At 41.1% G+C, this 18,459-nt stretch overlaps 1 protein-coding gene across 1 annotated transcript; it reads right to left on the bottom strand.

Moving 5' to 3' along the window:
- Positions 1 to 358: 358 nt before the first annotated feature.
- Positions 359 to 17,718, bottom strand: LOC118790219 (choline O-acetyltransferase-like). The gene is made up of 15 exons (XM_036547106.1): positions 17,517 to 17,718; positions 16,972 to 17,021; positions 15,025 to 15,216; positions 13,762 to 13,880; positions 10,672 to 10,725; positions 10,105 to 10,282; positions 9,127 to 9,304; positions 7,803 to 7,972; positions 6,372 to 6,472; positions 5,690 to 5,818; positions 5,110 to 5,232; positions 4,613 to 4,754; positions 1,732 to 1,794; positions 1,307 to 1,444; positions 359 to 986 (listed from the first exon to the last, which is right to left on the bottom strand). The coding sequence occupies exons 1-15, from the start codon at positions 17,572 to 17,574 to the stop codon at positions 750 to 752; spliced, it is 1,932 nt and encodes a 643-aa protein (XP_036402999.1). The 5' UTR covers positions 17,575 to 17,718; the 3' UTR covers positions 359 to 749.
- Positions 17,719 to 18,459: the final 741 nt, after the last annotated feature.

Below are 18,459 nucleotides of genomic sequence, written 5' to 3'. Positions count from 1 at the left end.
GTTTATGAAATGTTACTGCTATGTAAGAATAAAAAACTTAATGTGGTCTGGGTCACCAACACACCCTTCTACTGAAACTTTCATTCATTTGTTTTGGGACAATGTAGCATAGTACAGCACGACACTACATACTGTACAACATCATAACAGCACACTTTTCACTATTATGTATTAGTGTATATTACATTACATTGCATTACATTATTACTGATAATGAATTACTGATGAATGAATGTACTGTAATTTATTACTGTATATTATTAAATTATATTTTATATTATATATAATATATTATATTTTATTTACATAATTTTTACTGATATACAATACATAAAATTGTTCACTTTGGTAGTCATAAATATTATTTTCCCTTGCAGTTGTGTATATATGCAAAATGCAGGGGGCAGAGAAAATGTCATAACATTTGCAGTATACAGCATTTATCTACAGTCCCAGTGTTAGTGCTATTTGCTTTCATCCTATTAGAGACCATACCAGAGATATCACCATCGTAAGTGCCTGTCCAGTTCATTTAAGTACATTCAGTGCAAAGATTGTTTAAAATTAATATGCAAAAAAGAGAGATAAAATACCCTACATCCAATACTGTAGCGCATTCAATGTATGTAATGGCAAAAAGAACATTACATGAAAAATGCTCATCCTATTTCCCTGCACTGTGCCTCTGAAGGATAGAGATATGGTGAGGGGAGAGTTTGTTCTCCCTCTCTATGCCTGACTGCCATTTTTCACTGGAGACTGAGCTCTGGTGGCTGGGCCACAGTGCTACTCCTCAGGCACAGATCCTGCATATCCAGCAGGCTGTCCTCCAGGGCCTTGGCAAGTGCTGCCGAGCAGGTCTCCTCACTGTCCCTGAAACTGGACACGCAGAAGAGGATGTGATCCACCTGGGGGTTGTAACAGATGCCGTAGCCATCAGGGGCCACAGGGCCATAGCAGCAGAATATGTCCTCATTTGTGGGGACCTGTTTAGGGAAAGGGACAGTCTGGGCCAGTCTGCATCACAGCAGGTAGTGGTGATAGCTGCTTTAGAATGGTGGAATTGCAGTTTGTCCTCCTTAAAAAATGAACATGCATGGATGGGACTTTTTCTTACTTCCACAGAACATTCTCTTCATTTCACTGATGACTACAACTGCAATACAGCATAACTAAAATTAACAGAAATTATGGCATGTGAGTTAATGTGGAAAATATTGTAAAACTGAATGAACAGCCACATAACTGACTGTAAAATAGAGTATTATTGCTTTCACTTACATTGCAGGATGCAGAAATTCCTCACCTGACTGGTGGATAGGAGGAAATGATTGCTGGTTATATAGGTATCGTCAGTGAAGACCTCAGGCTGTTCCATCCCTAGCTCCTGTGCCATCCGTCGAAGTCCAAGCAAGTGGTTGTCTATAGCCATTCCCGTAATCGCCTAAGAGGAAACGTTTAGAGTTTAGGGGTTTAAAAGACAAGAAAACATACTTTCACATGGTTCAGTTCTACGTTCATTCTATTATAGAAGGGTAAGTTAGTTTCAACACTTTTGACCTGTATTGCCTACAAAATTTAATATGGTTTACAAGAATACAAAAATATCTACTATTTTCTAAAGAATATTGAAATACTTATATGTATTGTAATTATAATATTTCAAGAATATTATTCTCTACTATATATAAATTCTCTATTATTGTATAGAAAATTTGAATAAAAACTCACAAGTAAAGTGTAATTGGTCTGGACATTAACTGCATCCCACAGTCTCTTCATTTTTTCAGAATCCTAGAGAAAGGAGTCTAAGTGTCACCTGTTAAGAAGTTTATGTTTTACATATGAGGACAAAGCAACTAACATGTAACTATAACACTGACAACCTCCATGTCACTCCGCTACACATATCTGATCACTACTTCGTTCAGTTCATGTTGTGTCTCCCTCCATCTCCATCATCCTCCCCTCCTTCTGTTTCCTTTCGCCACAACCTCCGTTTCCTCTCACCCACTCACTTTTCCTCCCTGATCACGGCCTCTCTGCCCCCTCCCAGCCACTTCTCCTCAGTAAATATAGATGACTCTCTGCTCCACCCTAACCGCCTGCCTTGACAGCATCTGCCCTCACTCCTCCAGGCCTGCACGCACGACACCCTCCAACCGGTGGCTTTATGAGGTTCTCTGCGACCATCGGACCAAGCTCAGGGCAGCCGAGAGGAAATGTTGCAAATCCAGAGACCCTGCTGATCTGACTAAGTATCAGTGTCTCCTTTCCTCTTTCTCCTCACACATCTCTACTACTAAGGCCGCCACAAAATCAACAGCACCTCAGACACCTGCAAACTATTTGCGACATTCAACGCTCTCCTCTGCCCTCTGCCACCTCCACCCCCCACCTCTCTGACTACTGATGACTTCACTACTTTTTTCACTGGAAAGGTAGATGCCATCAGCAGTCAGTTCACACATTCGCAGCCAGCCTCGACCCACATGTAACACACTACTGTCCACATTCTCTCCACATCTCTGAGGCTGACGTCTCTAAGCTGCTACTCTCCAACTGATGCACCACCTGCCCCCTGGACCCAATCCCCTCCCATCTCCTACAGGCTATCTCTCCCACACTCTTACCTGCATTCACTCACATCATTAACACATCACTTAATACTGGCACCTTACCCACCGTGTTTAAGCAGGCGAGGGTAACCCCACTACTCAAAAAACCTACACTTAGCCCATCCCAAATAGAAAACTACAGACCCATCATCCTCACCCATGCGAACTGTCTGCCGCATTTGACACAGTGAACCACCAGATCCCCCTGTCCACCCTCACTGAACTGGGCATCACCGGCACTGCATTTTGCTGGTTCGAGTCCTACCTCGCAGACAGATCCTTCAAGGTATCCTGGAGGGGTGGGGAGTCTAAGTTCCTCTGGCTAACTGCTGGGGTATCTCAGGGATTGGTGCTTGGCCCCCTCCTCTTCTCTCTATATACAACCGCACTGGGTCCGATCATCCAGGCACATGGCTTCTCCTACCACTGCTATGCCGATGACACCCAGCTCTACCTCTCGTTTCAAACTATGACCTCACTGTCTCAGCGCGGATCTCTGTCTCTCAGATATCTCAGCCTGGATGAAGGAGCGTCACCTTCAACTCAACATATCCAAGACTGAGCTCCTAGTCATCCCAGCCAGCCTGTCGATCCAGCACGACATCATCGTTCAGCTAGGCTCAACAACACTAACTGCGTCCAGGTCTGAAAGGACCCTGGGAGTAGTGATTGACGACCAGCTAAAATTTACCGACAACATTGCTATGACTTCCAGATCAAGCAGATTTGCACTGTACAACATCAGGAAAATCAGGCGCTACCTACCTGAATAAGCTGCACAACTCCTTATCCAGCCTCTGGTCATCTCAAGACTGAACTACTGCATGCACTATTAAGCCTCTGCAATTGATACAGAATACGGCTGTACGTCTGGATTTCAACCAACCAAAAAGGGCTGATGTTACACCTCTCTTGGTCTCACTCCACTGGTTCCCTTTAGCTGCCCGCATCATGTTTACGGCCTTGATGCTTGCCTACAGGGTGACCAACAAAACTGCACCTAAGTACCTGAACTCACTGTTGAAACCCTGTGCTCCCTCCTGACCGCTACGTTCTGCCACCAAATGGCGCCTGGTGGTCCCATCATATTGTGGCGTTCATTCACCATCCAGGACTTTGTCCCCCAATGGTGGAATGAACTTCCACACCTCATCTGTTCTGCTGAGTCCACCTCTGTCTTCAAGAAATATCTGAAGACACAGCTCTTCCACTTACCTGAGCACCTAAAACACTTCCCCCTAAAGGAACTTCTCATGTCTAAAATGATCTCTTACTAAACCATAAAATAATAAATGAATAAAAATAAATTAAAAAATGTAATGGTTTAATGAACTCATTAGCTTTACCTGCTAGTTTGTACCTTGCCTGGCCAACCTTTGGAACTTTGTCATGCAAAGCTTTTGTTGACTCTATGATTTTTTGCTTGTGTTGTATTGTACCTCACTTGTAAGTTAGTTTGGATGAAAGCATCTGCCAAATGAACAAATGTAAATGTAAATGAAGGTGCTAAATCAGTGTGTGGCACATGGCATGGAGGAGTGCGAGAGAGAGGCTGGACCTGGGGCAGCAGCAGCCTCACAGACAGGTGTCTGCACAGCTGAGGCTGATTGCCCAGATGAGTGCTAGCTGCCTTCCTTAGGCCTGTTATAAAGACACAGCCGGTTGTGAGGGAGCTCTGAACACATTTTTTGTGTGTCTTGAATGCCTCTGCACTAAACCTTTTTGTCTGCCTTTGTCTTTTGACACACTGTGTTTATTTTTTTCACATTTGACTTTACCCAAATCAACAGGTGAAATGATCAGCCATTGTCCTGGTCCATCTTCTGTTGGCTATGTGTCTTAACCAATCACCGGCTGGCATGATTTTAACTTCACATTGAGAATCAAGATCAATCTTAGAGGACAACTGATGACCACACTGTTCCATTTCCCAGCCTTAGAAACAGTACGGTGAGTGATGAGGATACACACAGCCATTTAGAAAAACCACGTACGGAGACAGATGACTTCCTGTCTGTCATTGCTTTCACAAAGGCCAGGGCCTCAGCAGTGGCAGAGCGAACGTTGTCCACTCGCCCCTCTCGAAAACGTCGAATGGAGGCACTTTCGTAGGTAGACACCAGCTGTCCATGACATCTGAATATAGAGACAGAAAAATTTGATGTCCTAATGTAACACAAAACATGAGAGTTCTATGAGATTAATGACAGTCAACAACAATGATAAGAACCTACGTACACTTAAGTAGTCTGTATTGTAGGCTTTGAGAATTCAACACAGTTGATGAAAAAAAACAGTTTTCAGTTCACTCATTGATACACCACATCATTCCATGCTGCAGATGCAGACTGTGTCCAAACTGTCATACCTTCATTTTTTGCTTAGTCTTTCCACACCAACAGAGGGACTGTCTTCTAAGTAGTAGCTGTCCTCTAATAAATGCTGAGAGCTTTTCAGTAAAAATGTATATTCCAGTCCTTCAGCTCCTCACCTGTAATAAGCCAGCTGAAGAGTGACTTGTATGTATGCATCAGGACTCATTTTCTGCTTTTTGATGAACTCCTTGCCGTAAACTCTGAACTTGAACACATTCATGTCCAGGTTTCTGACAAGCCTGAAATAAGATTTAGTGATGTGATAAAATCTGTCAAAAGGCATACACATTTCTGGTTTATAACAAAATCCATGAGATACAGTTTTAAGGTGACATTGTAACACATGGGAAGGCTATTCTGTATTAATGTAATTCTGGCCTTAGTAGTTGAATATTTGGTTGTTTAAGTAGCAGGGTGAGTTTGAATGGCTGTTTGGTGGGGCATTTTAACTAAAGTGGGCTGCTTGTAGGTTAAAGATTCATGAAAATATTTATACAAAAAGATGCATGAGATAGATTCACAAGATGTTTTTTTTTCCATATGGCTACATTTATAATTACTAATTTCATAGAGAATATAAGAAAATGGCTACAGTAATCCGAAGCTCAGTAAAGGGAAAGATGAGAAGATTTGGGTCTGCTGGTTTGCGCCTTTTGTTTCGGTCAGTGAAATATGGAGGGGGGGGGGGGGTGTTGCCTTTGAAGCCTTTCTGCACAGGAAGCCAGGGCCCCCTGGATTTCTGGGGAACACTTCCAGTGGAGCCTCCATGGGGTAGGAAGCTCTCCGACACTGGCAGCACTCACAGGCTTAGAGGGACTTCTTTTCCTGTGGGAGCCATGATCACAGTTTGCAATCTGCCTCTGAATCCCTCAATGCTGCCTCTAAATACTTCAACGATGCCTCTAAATACTTCAATGCTACCTGTGAATACATGAAAGCTGCCTTTAAATACTTTAGTGCTACCTCTAAAAACCTCAGCACACCCTGTAAATCACTGATTCTCAATCCTGCTCCTGGGGGCCCCATGCTCCGCACATTTCCTGTCTTTCCCTGCTTTACCTACCTGACTGAACTCATCAGTGGCACTTTTGATTAGCTCAGCACACTTGATTTAATCAAAAGCATGTTAATCACACTAATCAGGTGTGTTTGGAACAAGGATAGATAGAAGATATGCAGGACAGTGGGCCTCCAGGAGTAGGATTAAGAAACACTGCTTTAAATACTTAAGTGCTCCCTCTAAGAATTACAGGATGCAGAGAACAGTCATAATATACACAATCTAGTTAGCTTCTACATTCCATATTCATTGACATCTAATGTTTTGCAATATAATCTGAACAATGAAAGAGTTATCAGTTTTATCAGGATTGCTTACATGTATCTGAGGAGGTATTCAGCACATTGCACAACAACAATGCCTTCAAATGGAGAGTGTTCACACACCACGCCGCAAACACCATCCATCCCTATAACAAACTTCAAGCAAGAACACCACATGAAACAAAGACATCCAGACTGGATTCAGTACACAGGCTTACTCTACAATAACAGTACATTGGGGAGTGTTTATCCCCAATAAATAAATAAATAAAAAAACAGCTCCCCGAAGTTTTATAAAGTGAATAAAGTAAAAAATAAATAAAACTAGTAAAACTTAAATTTGTACTGAAATTTGAGTCTCAGTTGAGTCTCAATCAGGCCTTAGATGCAGTTCCATTATGTCTAAAGTCTCTAACAACAATATCCTGCACCTCTCTACAAGAAACAGTGTCAGAGACAGCTTCAGGACACACTTCAGTAACATTACTAGTAGTCGTGGGTTGAGACTGAGAGTATGACCGGCCCTGGTAAGTGACATGCAAGAAATAACGTTATAACCTATCAATTTTTTTGCTAGTCAGCTGGCTAAATTACGGATCAACAAATGAACTTGTTGGCGTTCACTATTGCATTCAAGTTCGCTCTATGAGACCCAACATTAGCTTATGTTATTATCATCATCGGCTACCTATAACATGTAAAAACACCAACTCATACGAGCGAGTAATGTTATGTTCGCTATATGATAGCTAAAATAAGTTCCACTTGCACTGGCACCAACGTTACTCAAAGATATAGCTATTGCTACATAAATAAACTCTATTATCTCGTTATAGTTAACTGTATATCACTGCAACAAAGTGCATTATTCAGGCATTTTCAGTGTAACTAGGCATGCTTGTCATCATAGAAATAGATTTGTAACTTCAGTGTAGAGGATTGTGATGTTTATTGCAACTTAGGCAATATCTGCTGCCTTACCTGCTTGCCTTACACAGCTTCGTTCACTCACTGGAGCTGCTCCAGTATGCAAATACATTCCTCTGTGCCCATTTGTGGCACAGTAGCCCTCAGTGTTGATAGGCTATTACTCGTGACGTGTAACCAATCAGTGGTGGGCGGCTGCATCAGATCCAAAGTAGCGCATTTTTAAATGAATTTGTTTTATTGGCAATTGGATTTTTAAAAAAATGATTCTGATAATCGTAAAAATGCTGAATATTGGATCTGATAATCAGCCAGGCCGATAATCGGTCGACCCCTATTATAGTACTATCTCTAAACAAGGTTACATTACTTTAGGGCATCCCCTCTCCCTCCCTGACCCACCAACCCTCAAGCAATAAGCCAAATTCCACTTTGGGACAATAGGGGGTAAAGTTCAGCCCAGCTCAGAATGTTACAGGTAAAACACAGAAGGACCTGCTGTGTTACAGTTCAGAGCTGGGATGCCCTGTGACACTCAATGATGCCATGCTAATGATACCTGCATGGGCTTGTCGTACCAGCGGTTCCCCCCGTTGGCACAGCAGCCACCGCCATGGAGCATTTGCATGGCTCGGCCCGTCTCTGTGAGCTCCACCCCACAGGGCTCATCCAGGCACACCACACACAGGCTCCTCTCCATCACCTCCAGGGAGTGTCTGTTGGTGGCATCTAAGACAAAGACATTCGTATAATGACAGTTTCAGAGGTTTCTGCGCTTGTTAACTGTGAGAGTAAACCATAGTGCTACTTTTCAAAGAAGGGCAACTAAATTGTTCAAAGAAGGGCAACTAAATTAGTTCCTGGCATGAAATATAAAAGCTATGAGGAAAGACTCAAGTTACTTAACCTATTTAGACTATGCGAGAGGAGGCTTAGGGGTGATTTAATTGAGGGGTTTAAATTTATAAAAGGAATCAATAAGGTTAACTATAATAGATTCTTTAGGGTGAGTTCAGTCTGTAAAACAAGAGGACATAAATGGAAACTAGTTAAGAGTAAGTTCCGCACTGATATAAGGAAATATTATTTTACACAAAGAGTTATCAATACATGGAATAGGTTGCCAGGTCATGTAGTTGAGGCAGAGACCCTTGCTGTGTTCAAGTCTAGACTTGATGTAGTTTTGGATACTCTTTAATTAAGAAATGGCGAGCTTAGTTGGGCCGAATGGCCTGTTCTCGTCATCATATGTTCTTATGTTCTATGTTCTTATGTTTTGATAGTATTAAAGGATTCATTCTGAGGCATTTACATTTATTCATTTGGCAGACGCTTTTATCCAAAGCGACTTACATAGGTTCTTTACAATGTTATCCATTTATACAGCTGGATATTTACTGAGGCAACTGTGGGTTAAGTACCTTGCCCAAGGGTACAGCAGCAGTGTCCCAGCGGGGATCGAACCGGCAGCTTTTCGGTTACAAGTCCTGCTCCTTAACCACTATGCTACACTGCCGCCCTATCTATGCATCTATGCTATATGCCATATTATACTGTAATAATAAAGATGCACTGTACTCATTAGTTATAGTTGTAGCACTGTAGTTGTCATTGCATCATTGCAGGTTAAACATACCACTGTGTCAAAGTTCCTATATTCACAGTGTTAGAGTGTATGATTGTGGTATAGTGCAGATATGCAGGCCTTGTCCTTGAAGCAGTTTTACACTGCTTTACACTACACAAATAACATATGAGCATATGAATATGCTTTAACTAAATCACAAGTCCACGCATTTATTAAAACATATTTTGAATCGAACCTTGAAAGGATAAATGTACTCTTTTAGTCCCTTTATTCCCAAAGCCGTAATCAATCTGACCTTTAATGAGCATGGTGCGCACCCAAGCCCACTCTGCCCTGCTGTCCGAGGTGACCAGGCCAATGGGAGGTAGCCGCTCCTCCTCGCTCTCCACCCTTTTAACAATCTTCTCCAGCTGCGTGAGGAGCTCTGTCTCGCTGAGTCTCTGGCTGTTAACCACCACATCCAGCACAAAGAACTGGAGAGATAGAAGCAAACAGCAGCACCAATTCAGAGGAAACTGTACTATAGTGAAAAGGAATGTCTATATTACACTGAAATGGAATGTCTATACTACAGTCACATGGAATGCCTGTCCTAAATTGAAATGTAATGTCTGTACTATCTCTAGCTACAGTGAAACACATTCCAGCATCTGATAGTCTCTAAGTTGACGTCCACTATCGGTAAGTTTTTGTGTTTTACTAAACTGCTGTAAGCCTTGAAGATGAAACCCATCTTCTGGCTAATATGTAAAACCAATCCCACTGGTGTGTCCCAACCAATGCTCTCACAAACCCTGAGGCAGAGCACTCTTTTAGATGGCCCGAAGACCCTCTTCCTCTTACAATCCTGACCCCTGGCATATCTACACCCTTGACAAAAAGCATGACTTAAGAGTAAGAAATCATGACTTAAGCCCTAGCATTACAGCACTCCACTGCCCACTGTCTCTCATGAAGGCAGGTCACAGGATGCATATTGACCATGTCTACATGCACATAGCTATTCTAATATTACATATTTATGAATATGACAGACATCTTTACATATTGAGTAATGAGTAGGACAACAGCATTTACATATTCATGAGTATGAGAAAAGTATTCACACACCTGACTGTATTGACATACCATGGAGTAAGTGCAACAGCAATTCCCCAACTAAGACTCAAACCCACAGCCACCACTGCAGTGCTCTAAGCACAGTGCCACTGAGTAACTCTCAGAATGTGAATGAAAGCCCTTGTCTGTGAGCATTCATATGCACTTGTCTGACCTGGTTTTTGCAGGCCACAATGAGGTGCTGTGTCTGTGGCAGGATGCTCTGCTGGACAATCAGGACATCCCTCTCCAGGCCAGGCAGCCGGCAAGAGCAGAACAGCCTGTAGTACTGCTGCATACACAGTGGTGTACCAGCCAGCTGGCCCTGGGTGCAGTCCACTGGGAGAGCCTGTCTGCGGCAGTGGAAACACAGCTCAATACAAACCTCCATGTCCCAACATCTCACATCCCATTTACTCTCCTACTGCTTTTCTCATATATGATCAGGACAGTTCCCCTGCATGCTACTTCATTCCTTCCAAAATGTTTATTCTTTGTCAAAATACCCATTTTGCATTCATGCTTTATAGAAAAGTCTGGTACTTTATCAGAGCTGTCTCAATGAGATCCCTTGTTCTAATGGAAGAATAAACCATCGATGGACCAAATTAAGTGTGGAATTCTTCACATTGAGAGAGCTCATATTACAATAACCATTTCTCAGATTGATCCCTGCTGAAGTACAACCTAATTCACAGTTTAGCCAGGTTTTAATCCTATAATCCTGTGTTAGGAAACTTACTCATCAAGAAGAGCCTTGTATTCCAATATTCCTGATATCAGCTGGGCAGCAAACCTGAGGGAATGAAAGTAACACACAGCGAATGAAAAAACATAATGAAAAGAAATTAGAACTGTTAAAACACAGACCTGGCTACTAAACCACAGATGTGACTGTTAAAACACAGACCTAACTGCTAAGCCACAGACCTGACTGTTAAAACACAGACCACACAGCTAAACCACAGATGTGACTGTTAAAACATAGACATGACTGTTAAAGCACAGACCACATGGCTCAACCGCAGGTGTGACTGTTACATCACAGCCTTTACTGACACATGGACCTGGCTGTTAAAACACAGAACTGACCATTGAAATACAGACCTGTATAATACAACATGGATTTGGCTTTAAAACACAGACCTGGAACTTACTGGCCAGAAACACTCAATGAAACCATTTACAGTACCTCCTCACCTGTGCCCAATTACTTCTCTGACCAATGGAGTGACATGCAAGTGCTTATACAACAGATCAAAGTTACTGTATCACTTCATGAACAATCAACATCCAAAAAAAGACATATTGCCAACAGATGTCCATACATAAAGAGAGTAATGCATTTCCTTTGATATTCAGTATATATTGCAGATGTCCCTTTTGTGCATATATGCACTGTTCACAAGAGTTTGTTGAAATGAGAATTGCCAACATCAGGGGGCTCCACTGTGGAGAGATGAACTGTGGGTGGTGAACCACAAATGCTGCACAGTAAGCATGTGGTGAGTGCATGCGCTATCAGTCAGGCACTCTCTCACTACCTTTCAGGGTCTGATCTGTAATTTGACTGTGGGCACATTACAGGGATACACGCTGAAGTTTGCTCTGTGAGGCTGTGTTTAATTACAGAAAACCAAAATGCAGATGAACAGCCTTGAGTTTGTTTTAATTCGACTGTGATACTAATAGCCAGATCAATAAAGAATAAAGAATCTCTAAATGGTCATCAAGCAATTTCTCTGGGCCCATGGCTTTTAAACAAATAGCATGTCAGTATATTTAGTAGCGATCTGGATGTATTCAGACAGTACTTAGAAATTGGCCAAACATATTTATGATCCAGTAGAATTAGCTCAGCACAGAACCCTCCCGAGTTCTTTCCTGTCATTACTCACTTGTCCTATGCTTGGTGAACGGATTGCTTTTAGCAGAACAGCCATCTGACCAGGGCCATGGGAAGAGGCTTTGGGGGTGCTGTAGTGGGAGGTGCATTTTTTGCGTGTCCAGCCAGGGTGGTTAAGATTAGCATTCGCGATGAATAGGATATAGGCTACATGCACAATTTTAACGAGTTTGAGTGAAAGTTTTTTTGGAGAAAATTTCATTCAAAACGTCACATTCTAATATAACCTACGCTACTATAATATGAATCAAACGTGTGCCAGTCTTGCAACTACCAGACCCCGTTGCACACAGCAGCCAAGAACATACAGATAGCCAAGACATAGTTGAACAGGTCCAAAAGGCTGTTGCACACAGCGGGCAAGAACATATCCACATACCACAATATTTTAACAGCACAAATACATTACATTACATTACATTATTTAACCCTTATAGCCCGACAGACACATCCCTTCTTCTCGGTTGAACTGATCACGAAGTATTCATTGCTAACGATGCTAGTTGCTTGTGTATGCAACGAAGTATTGGTGAGAAAAATAATTTAGAATTTACATCAAATTTAATCATAGTTACAATCTGCATACAGCTCTGTGTCCATCTCCACACCCATTACTCTTGTTTGAATTACTCATGAACTCGTCATTGCATATATATGGAACATATATCACAAGAAAGAGCGGAGCCGGAGCTTTGTAATGATGCTAGTCACATATTTGTACATACCGAAGTAATCACGTTATGAAGACAGGTCAAACTTCTGCGAAGTAATATCTTTACTAATTTCTTCTTCCATTTTCACACTCCTCCTTCTCGGTTGAATAAGTCACGAAGCCCCTATCGCTTCACAACATACCGCATATCAAAATAAGCAGAACTCACCCTTTCCGATGATACTAGTTGTTTCTCTGTGCGACAAAGCGCTGTCGAGTAATCTGGTTTTGAAATCACAGCAAATTTCTGCATTATTTATTTACTTATTTATTTACTATCCACCCCTCCCCCCTAAAAAACCTCCCGTTTTGAAACCTAAATGTTGGCAGGTATGTGTAGGGGGGACCCCCCAACTGCCACTGCGCGCAATATTGTAACCAGTCGAAAAGCCCAATTTGCACAGCACACAACAACATAGCCAAATACATTTTTTGCAGCAAAATTATCTTTGCCAGTTTCTGTGCCATTGTGATATCTAGCTACCTTGAATGATGCAATACTACTAGCCACTAGATGACTAGGCTACGTGACGTCCGTTGACCATGATGCTTGGCGTTATTTTAATAATTAATAATTATTCAGTATTGATAACTATTTCTCAAAACTTCCTCAAGCATTAAATTCTTAGATACCTATAAATAACAACAGGAGAATTCTTTTAAATGTTTTAATACGTTTTATTCTGTGCATCTGGCAGAGAGTGCTGTGATGTCTGCCTTTTCCCTACTTCCCACGGCCCTGCCCCCTGACCCTGCCATTCATAATGAAGTACAGTGAAGCCAGTTAGCCCAGTGCTTCAAACACCATCAGTTCTCTCTATGATCATTCACTGCATTTTCACTGCAATGATGAACCACATGTCGTTGTTGCCACGATTTAGCTGAATGTTGAACCAAATGGAGGTACAACCCAAGAAAAAACATAACCGACAATGAAGCCTCAGAAAAGCTCAGGAGCATACAGTACAGGTACAGGAGCTGACCAGCACAGCTGATTGATCTAACCTGGTGGCTAGGATATGCACGTTTTGAGGGAGTCATACATATCATACTGCAGAAAGTGAGCCTGCTTCTGCCCCTGTATTCAGGGAGGAATGCTGACCACAGCCTCTAGGCTGCTTACACGATAGTGCATAACATAGAGCTCACTTGGCATATTAAATATATATAATACACATAAACACAACACATAATATGATGCCATGCATCAGTACCTGAGCACATCATTGGAGGTGCCAAAGGTCTGTTTAGGGAACACCAGGACAGGACTGGAGTTAACAGGCAGGGCTAGCCTGTTATTCAAGTACATATCCTCAAGCCAGTAGTCATATACCTAATAAACAAATGAAATGCTTGATTCATGTCTTGTGTCATTTCAGTGTTTAATTTATTATTATATCAACATAGTTTGTTATACCATTGAAGACGATAAATACCATCATGCGTACGTTCATGCTGTTTAAAGAGCTAGAAGCATTTGCAGTATAATTGCAAGTGCAATTGTTATTATAATTTCACAGCAATTTTATAAATGTATGTTCTGCTGTACACATTTACTACAGCACAAATACATGCCAAAAAGCCATTGTTTTGTTTAGAAAATAAACTAGCCAATTTGAATTTTTTTGTTGTTCTGTGAACAGTTTCAGGTGATCGATGTTTCCTACAACACCTACAAAGCATCTACCAGAAATCTGCAATGCTGAAGCGCTCACTGTTCATTTTCGCTGAAATTTATGTACTGATGTATATATATATATATATATATATATATATATATATATATATATATATGTGTGTGTGTGTGTGTGTGTTTGACATGCAGTGTTTGATCCATCGTGGATTGGACCAGATTGTGGATTGAAACTCACCATGTCAAAACTAATTCTATAATGGAAGTGATTGCCTATTGTAATACTCATTCATTTCCCCCTTTATAAATGGTCTTCATGCATTGTGTTCAGGATTTGTGTAATAAATGGTGTTATAGATGTACATTAGGCTGAATAGTAGCCTCACAGTGATGGCTGCAAATCATTTAAATTCATTACAATGCTCAGTAATCTTGCATATCAGGTGGGAGGATATTAACTTGATTAGGGTAATTCATTATGCATAATGAAAATACAGGTTAATTATGAGTCCCTCTGATCTAGAATAAGTGTACATTACAGTGTATAGTAACTTGAGCATACCTTTTCCATCACCAATATGTTTCAATTTTTCAATATAACTTAAAGCTTTATGAATATGTATCTGCACAGACTGACAGTAAACACTCTGTCATTATCACCATGGCAAGATAATACATATTAATGTCTCTATAACTAGATCTAAATCTAGATAGACTAGAACTGTGTGAGAGTACACTGGAATGGAAAGGAGCTGGAGCAGACACAGTTAAAACAGAGATTCTCTCTGATGTTAAATCCATAGATGGCAGATGGCTTGCTGAAGTTACCATGCTTAGAACCTACCCAGTTGTCGGTTTGGGCTTGCCTTTCCAGAAGCTTGCTCTGCAGAAACTCCCCGAGCCCACCCGGTGCTCCAAACTTCTCCACGAGAGCTTTGGTCCTCCTGTACCCTTCCTTTGGGACCAGGTGCTCCATACACCTCAGGTACATGTCCAGGGTCTGCTGCAGTGGTGGGACTGGCAGTTTAGGCAAGGCCTATACAAATAGAGACAGTGGGTTGCCCCATTTACACACACTCACATCAATTTTTAACACATCAGAGCCAATTTACACTCCGTGGAATCTTTTGTCAACTACATTCTCTCAGAGTGTTTATTCATTACATCAAAGAATTCAGTCGAACTCCTAAACTGCCTTTTGAAGTTTGAATGTGAACTCTAGTTAATTGTTCATTAAAAGTGCTCAAAGCCTTGTGCCACAAGGTGAGAATGACTGATGGCTAGTTCTGCTGGGTTGCTGCTTCCTAATCAGTAATATTTTTTAAAGGCAGGAATTTAGCCCATAAGTGATGAAGACATATCATTCACCAGAAAAAGTTTTAAATATGGAAAAGAATACACAGTGGAAATCTGTACATTTTCTGTTCTACAACACAATATTCTGCTTAATATTGTACACAAATTAGCAGGCCCAAATGGTGTAACAAATGAATTACATATATATATTTATATATATATATCACAATATTCGGTAGCCAACAATAGCAGTATCTGGCATATAAAGTACTGAGATGAGGACACCAGCTAATGCTACTTTGTTGAATGCACTGCATGAGCATGTCAACAAGAATGTACTACATCTCCAAGTCAAAGGTTATTACTTGGGCTATACCTGGAATTAACTCTTTCCAGGACAGTGCCCAGTCATTGAAAAGGTTTCCTGTAACTTTTTATACGACTATAGGCTAGTTTATACAGCATTAGAAAAACAAGATTTAAGGTGAATCCCAAAATCAAAACTCCCATTTACAGGGTCCAACAACAGACCCTTACCTTATTATTTTAAAAAAAGCTAATTTGTGGCATATAACATTACACTCATTTCGGTTACTTTCGAGATACACATAACCATTTCTGATTTTCCATCAGAAAGACCCTAATTGTCATAATTATGATACCGTTCTCCTTCATTCCGACACCCCTGCTACAGCTCCCGACATCACCCCACAGCCGCCCCCACACTTGTTATATTTCAGCCACTTTAGGTGTATGCTGAATGCATTTTATTAATGTAAACGTTTGAGAATGACTGCTTCAGTTTTACAGATCGTAGTGACGTTAAAATATCGGTCTGTGAGACTAAATGCTGGCTGCACCCAACATAATCTAACTGATTGGCGAGGAATAATTGATGTGATGGTATTATTTTAACCAGGGTCAGGGGAGCTGTGTCATTTATAGCTGCATGGCAAGTGTTTGTACGCTACATCTTCCCGCTTTTTATTTTCGGACGTCAAAGGGCTGACTGCGTATAAGAAAAGTGTGATATAAATGTAGATGTTAAGGGATGTGGCGGACGCGATGGAGGAATAGATACACACATTTATGCGCTTTCCCTCTGTGTGAAAAAACGCACATCTATACGAGACATGGTTCTGCCGACTGTATTATGTGTATCTTTTTAGGAAAATGTGAAAAGTCAACATTTAGTTAAAAAATTTATTTCTATTAAGGATGAAACATTAAGTTTCAAAAAGTGCTGAAATGTTCATTTAGGCTTTAATGAAATATTTACGCATTTATGTGTTATGCGTCATTATTCCCTGCATTGATTTTTACATTCTTAACGCAAGCACTGTGTGATATTGCTCTTCTCGCGATTAGCCTATATATTCCTTGTATCGTTGATGTTTTACATATTTCCATTATCGTTATATTGGAAGCTGTTTGTTTGTGCAAAATGCAGTTGATGGCTGCTTTTTTCTACATTAGAAAAAAACACTATACTTACATTGTTGTCCCCATGGTCCTTATGTTGCTCTAGTTCCAGAACTGGCATTCCTGTAATTGGGAGTCAAGTCGTACAAGAAATACAGGAGAGCTTGGAGTCCGTTTGAGTGCTCCAATTTTTCTGTGAAGTTACTTGAACAAAAGGTACAGAAAATGTAATTATTTAAAAGCATACTTTTGGCCAACACCATAATCAGTTTCATCAAATTTAAGCTATAGATAAATTGGGAAATAATTCAGGTCGTCGGAGTACTTAGGTCATGAGAGGTCATGGGACTGGTGAAGACTGCTTGATTCCCGGACGGCTTCATCGTTCCGCTCAAGACCATTGTATTATACATTGTTAACAAACTTACTACGTTTCCACAGCCTTTTCCGTGTGTTTTTGAACAATGTACCCTGCATTGCTAAAGCACTGCCACTCAGAACCTAAGTGGCTGTAGCAACAACATACAATACTCACTGATTTCCCACATAGGCAGTACGCTAACAAACAAGGGGCACAAATTGCTGAGTCTGAGGGACTTTCACTTTATTCACACTTACCTGAATAGTTGGTAGCCTGCTGACGCTTGACGAGGTCCAAAAGTTTATTCAGCAGCATTGTGTCTCCCACCTATGTTTCTGACGAGTAAACGAACGTTCCTGTGCGGTTCCAGAGACAAGTCACTGCAATCAAATGAGTCCCATTCAGTCACATACTCCTCATCATCATGTCGCACCCAATGCTGAAACACAGTTCTAGTTAGCTCAGTAAAGATGTTCGTAGGTACTATACCATACCACCTACCCCTGCTGACAGAAAAACCCCTCCCATCGAGATCCATTCGTTCAATGCTTTATTTGACAGTCTGCCCTCCCTGCCCACTTCACATACAGACCATACTATGTAATCCCACTCGACATGATTATGAGTTCCTCCAATTTCAAACATCTTTGACCTCAACTATTTTTCCCGATGTCACTTGGTCTCGCCACTTCACCCGTTCGGTTGCGTTTTATTTTGTGGTAGGAGTTTGGTTAATACACAGTACAACACCTCGCATAATTCTGAGATTGAATTTATTTGCCACGAGCGCTCGCTGAGAGTGCCGTCCAAATGCATTGCTTTGAGATTCTCTATGAATTAGACAGCTACTGGAGCGTGCAGCATGGTTGAGGCTGGGGCAATTGTGAAGAATCGTCTCTGCACAGAATGCAAGAGACTTTGGCAGACCACTACCATTCACTTTAAGAGAGTCAATAGGAAAGATTAACAACGTGCTGTCTCGCCAAGTATGTGAACAGAACTGATGATAGTTATTTTTTCAGTTAAATATATAAGCATGTTTGGAATGGAAACATTTCAACTGTCGTAATCTCACTTTGATGAACAATGAGTAGAGAATTGCACCATTCTATCACTTTTCATAATATAACCAACTATTTGCCTGGGTGTACTTTGTTTTTACTTGGTGTACTTTGCTGAATTGACGTTTTAGCGGTAATC

The sequence above is a fragment of the Megalops cyprinoides genome, chromosome 15, assembly GCF_013368585.1.
Source record: "Megalops cyprinoides isolate fMegCyp1 chromosome 15, fMegCyp1.pri, whole genome shotgun sequence".
In the NCBI taxonomy this organism is placed as follows: domain Eukaryota; kingdom Metazoa; phylum Chordata; class Actinopteri; order Elopiformes; family Megalopidae; genus Megalops; species Megalops cyprinoides.
This window is presented reverse-complemented; position numbering and strand designations above follow the sequence as displayed.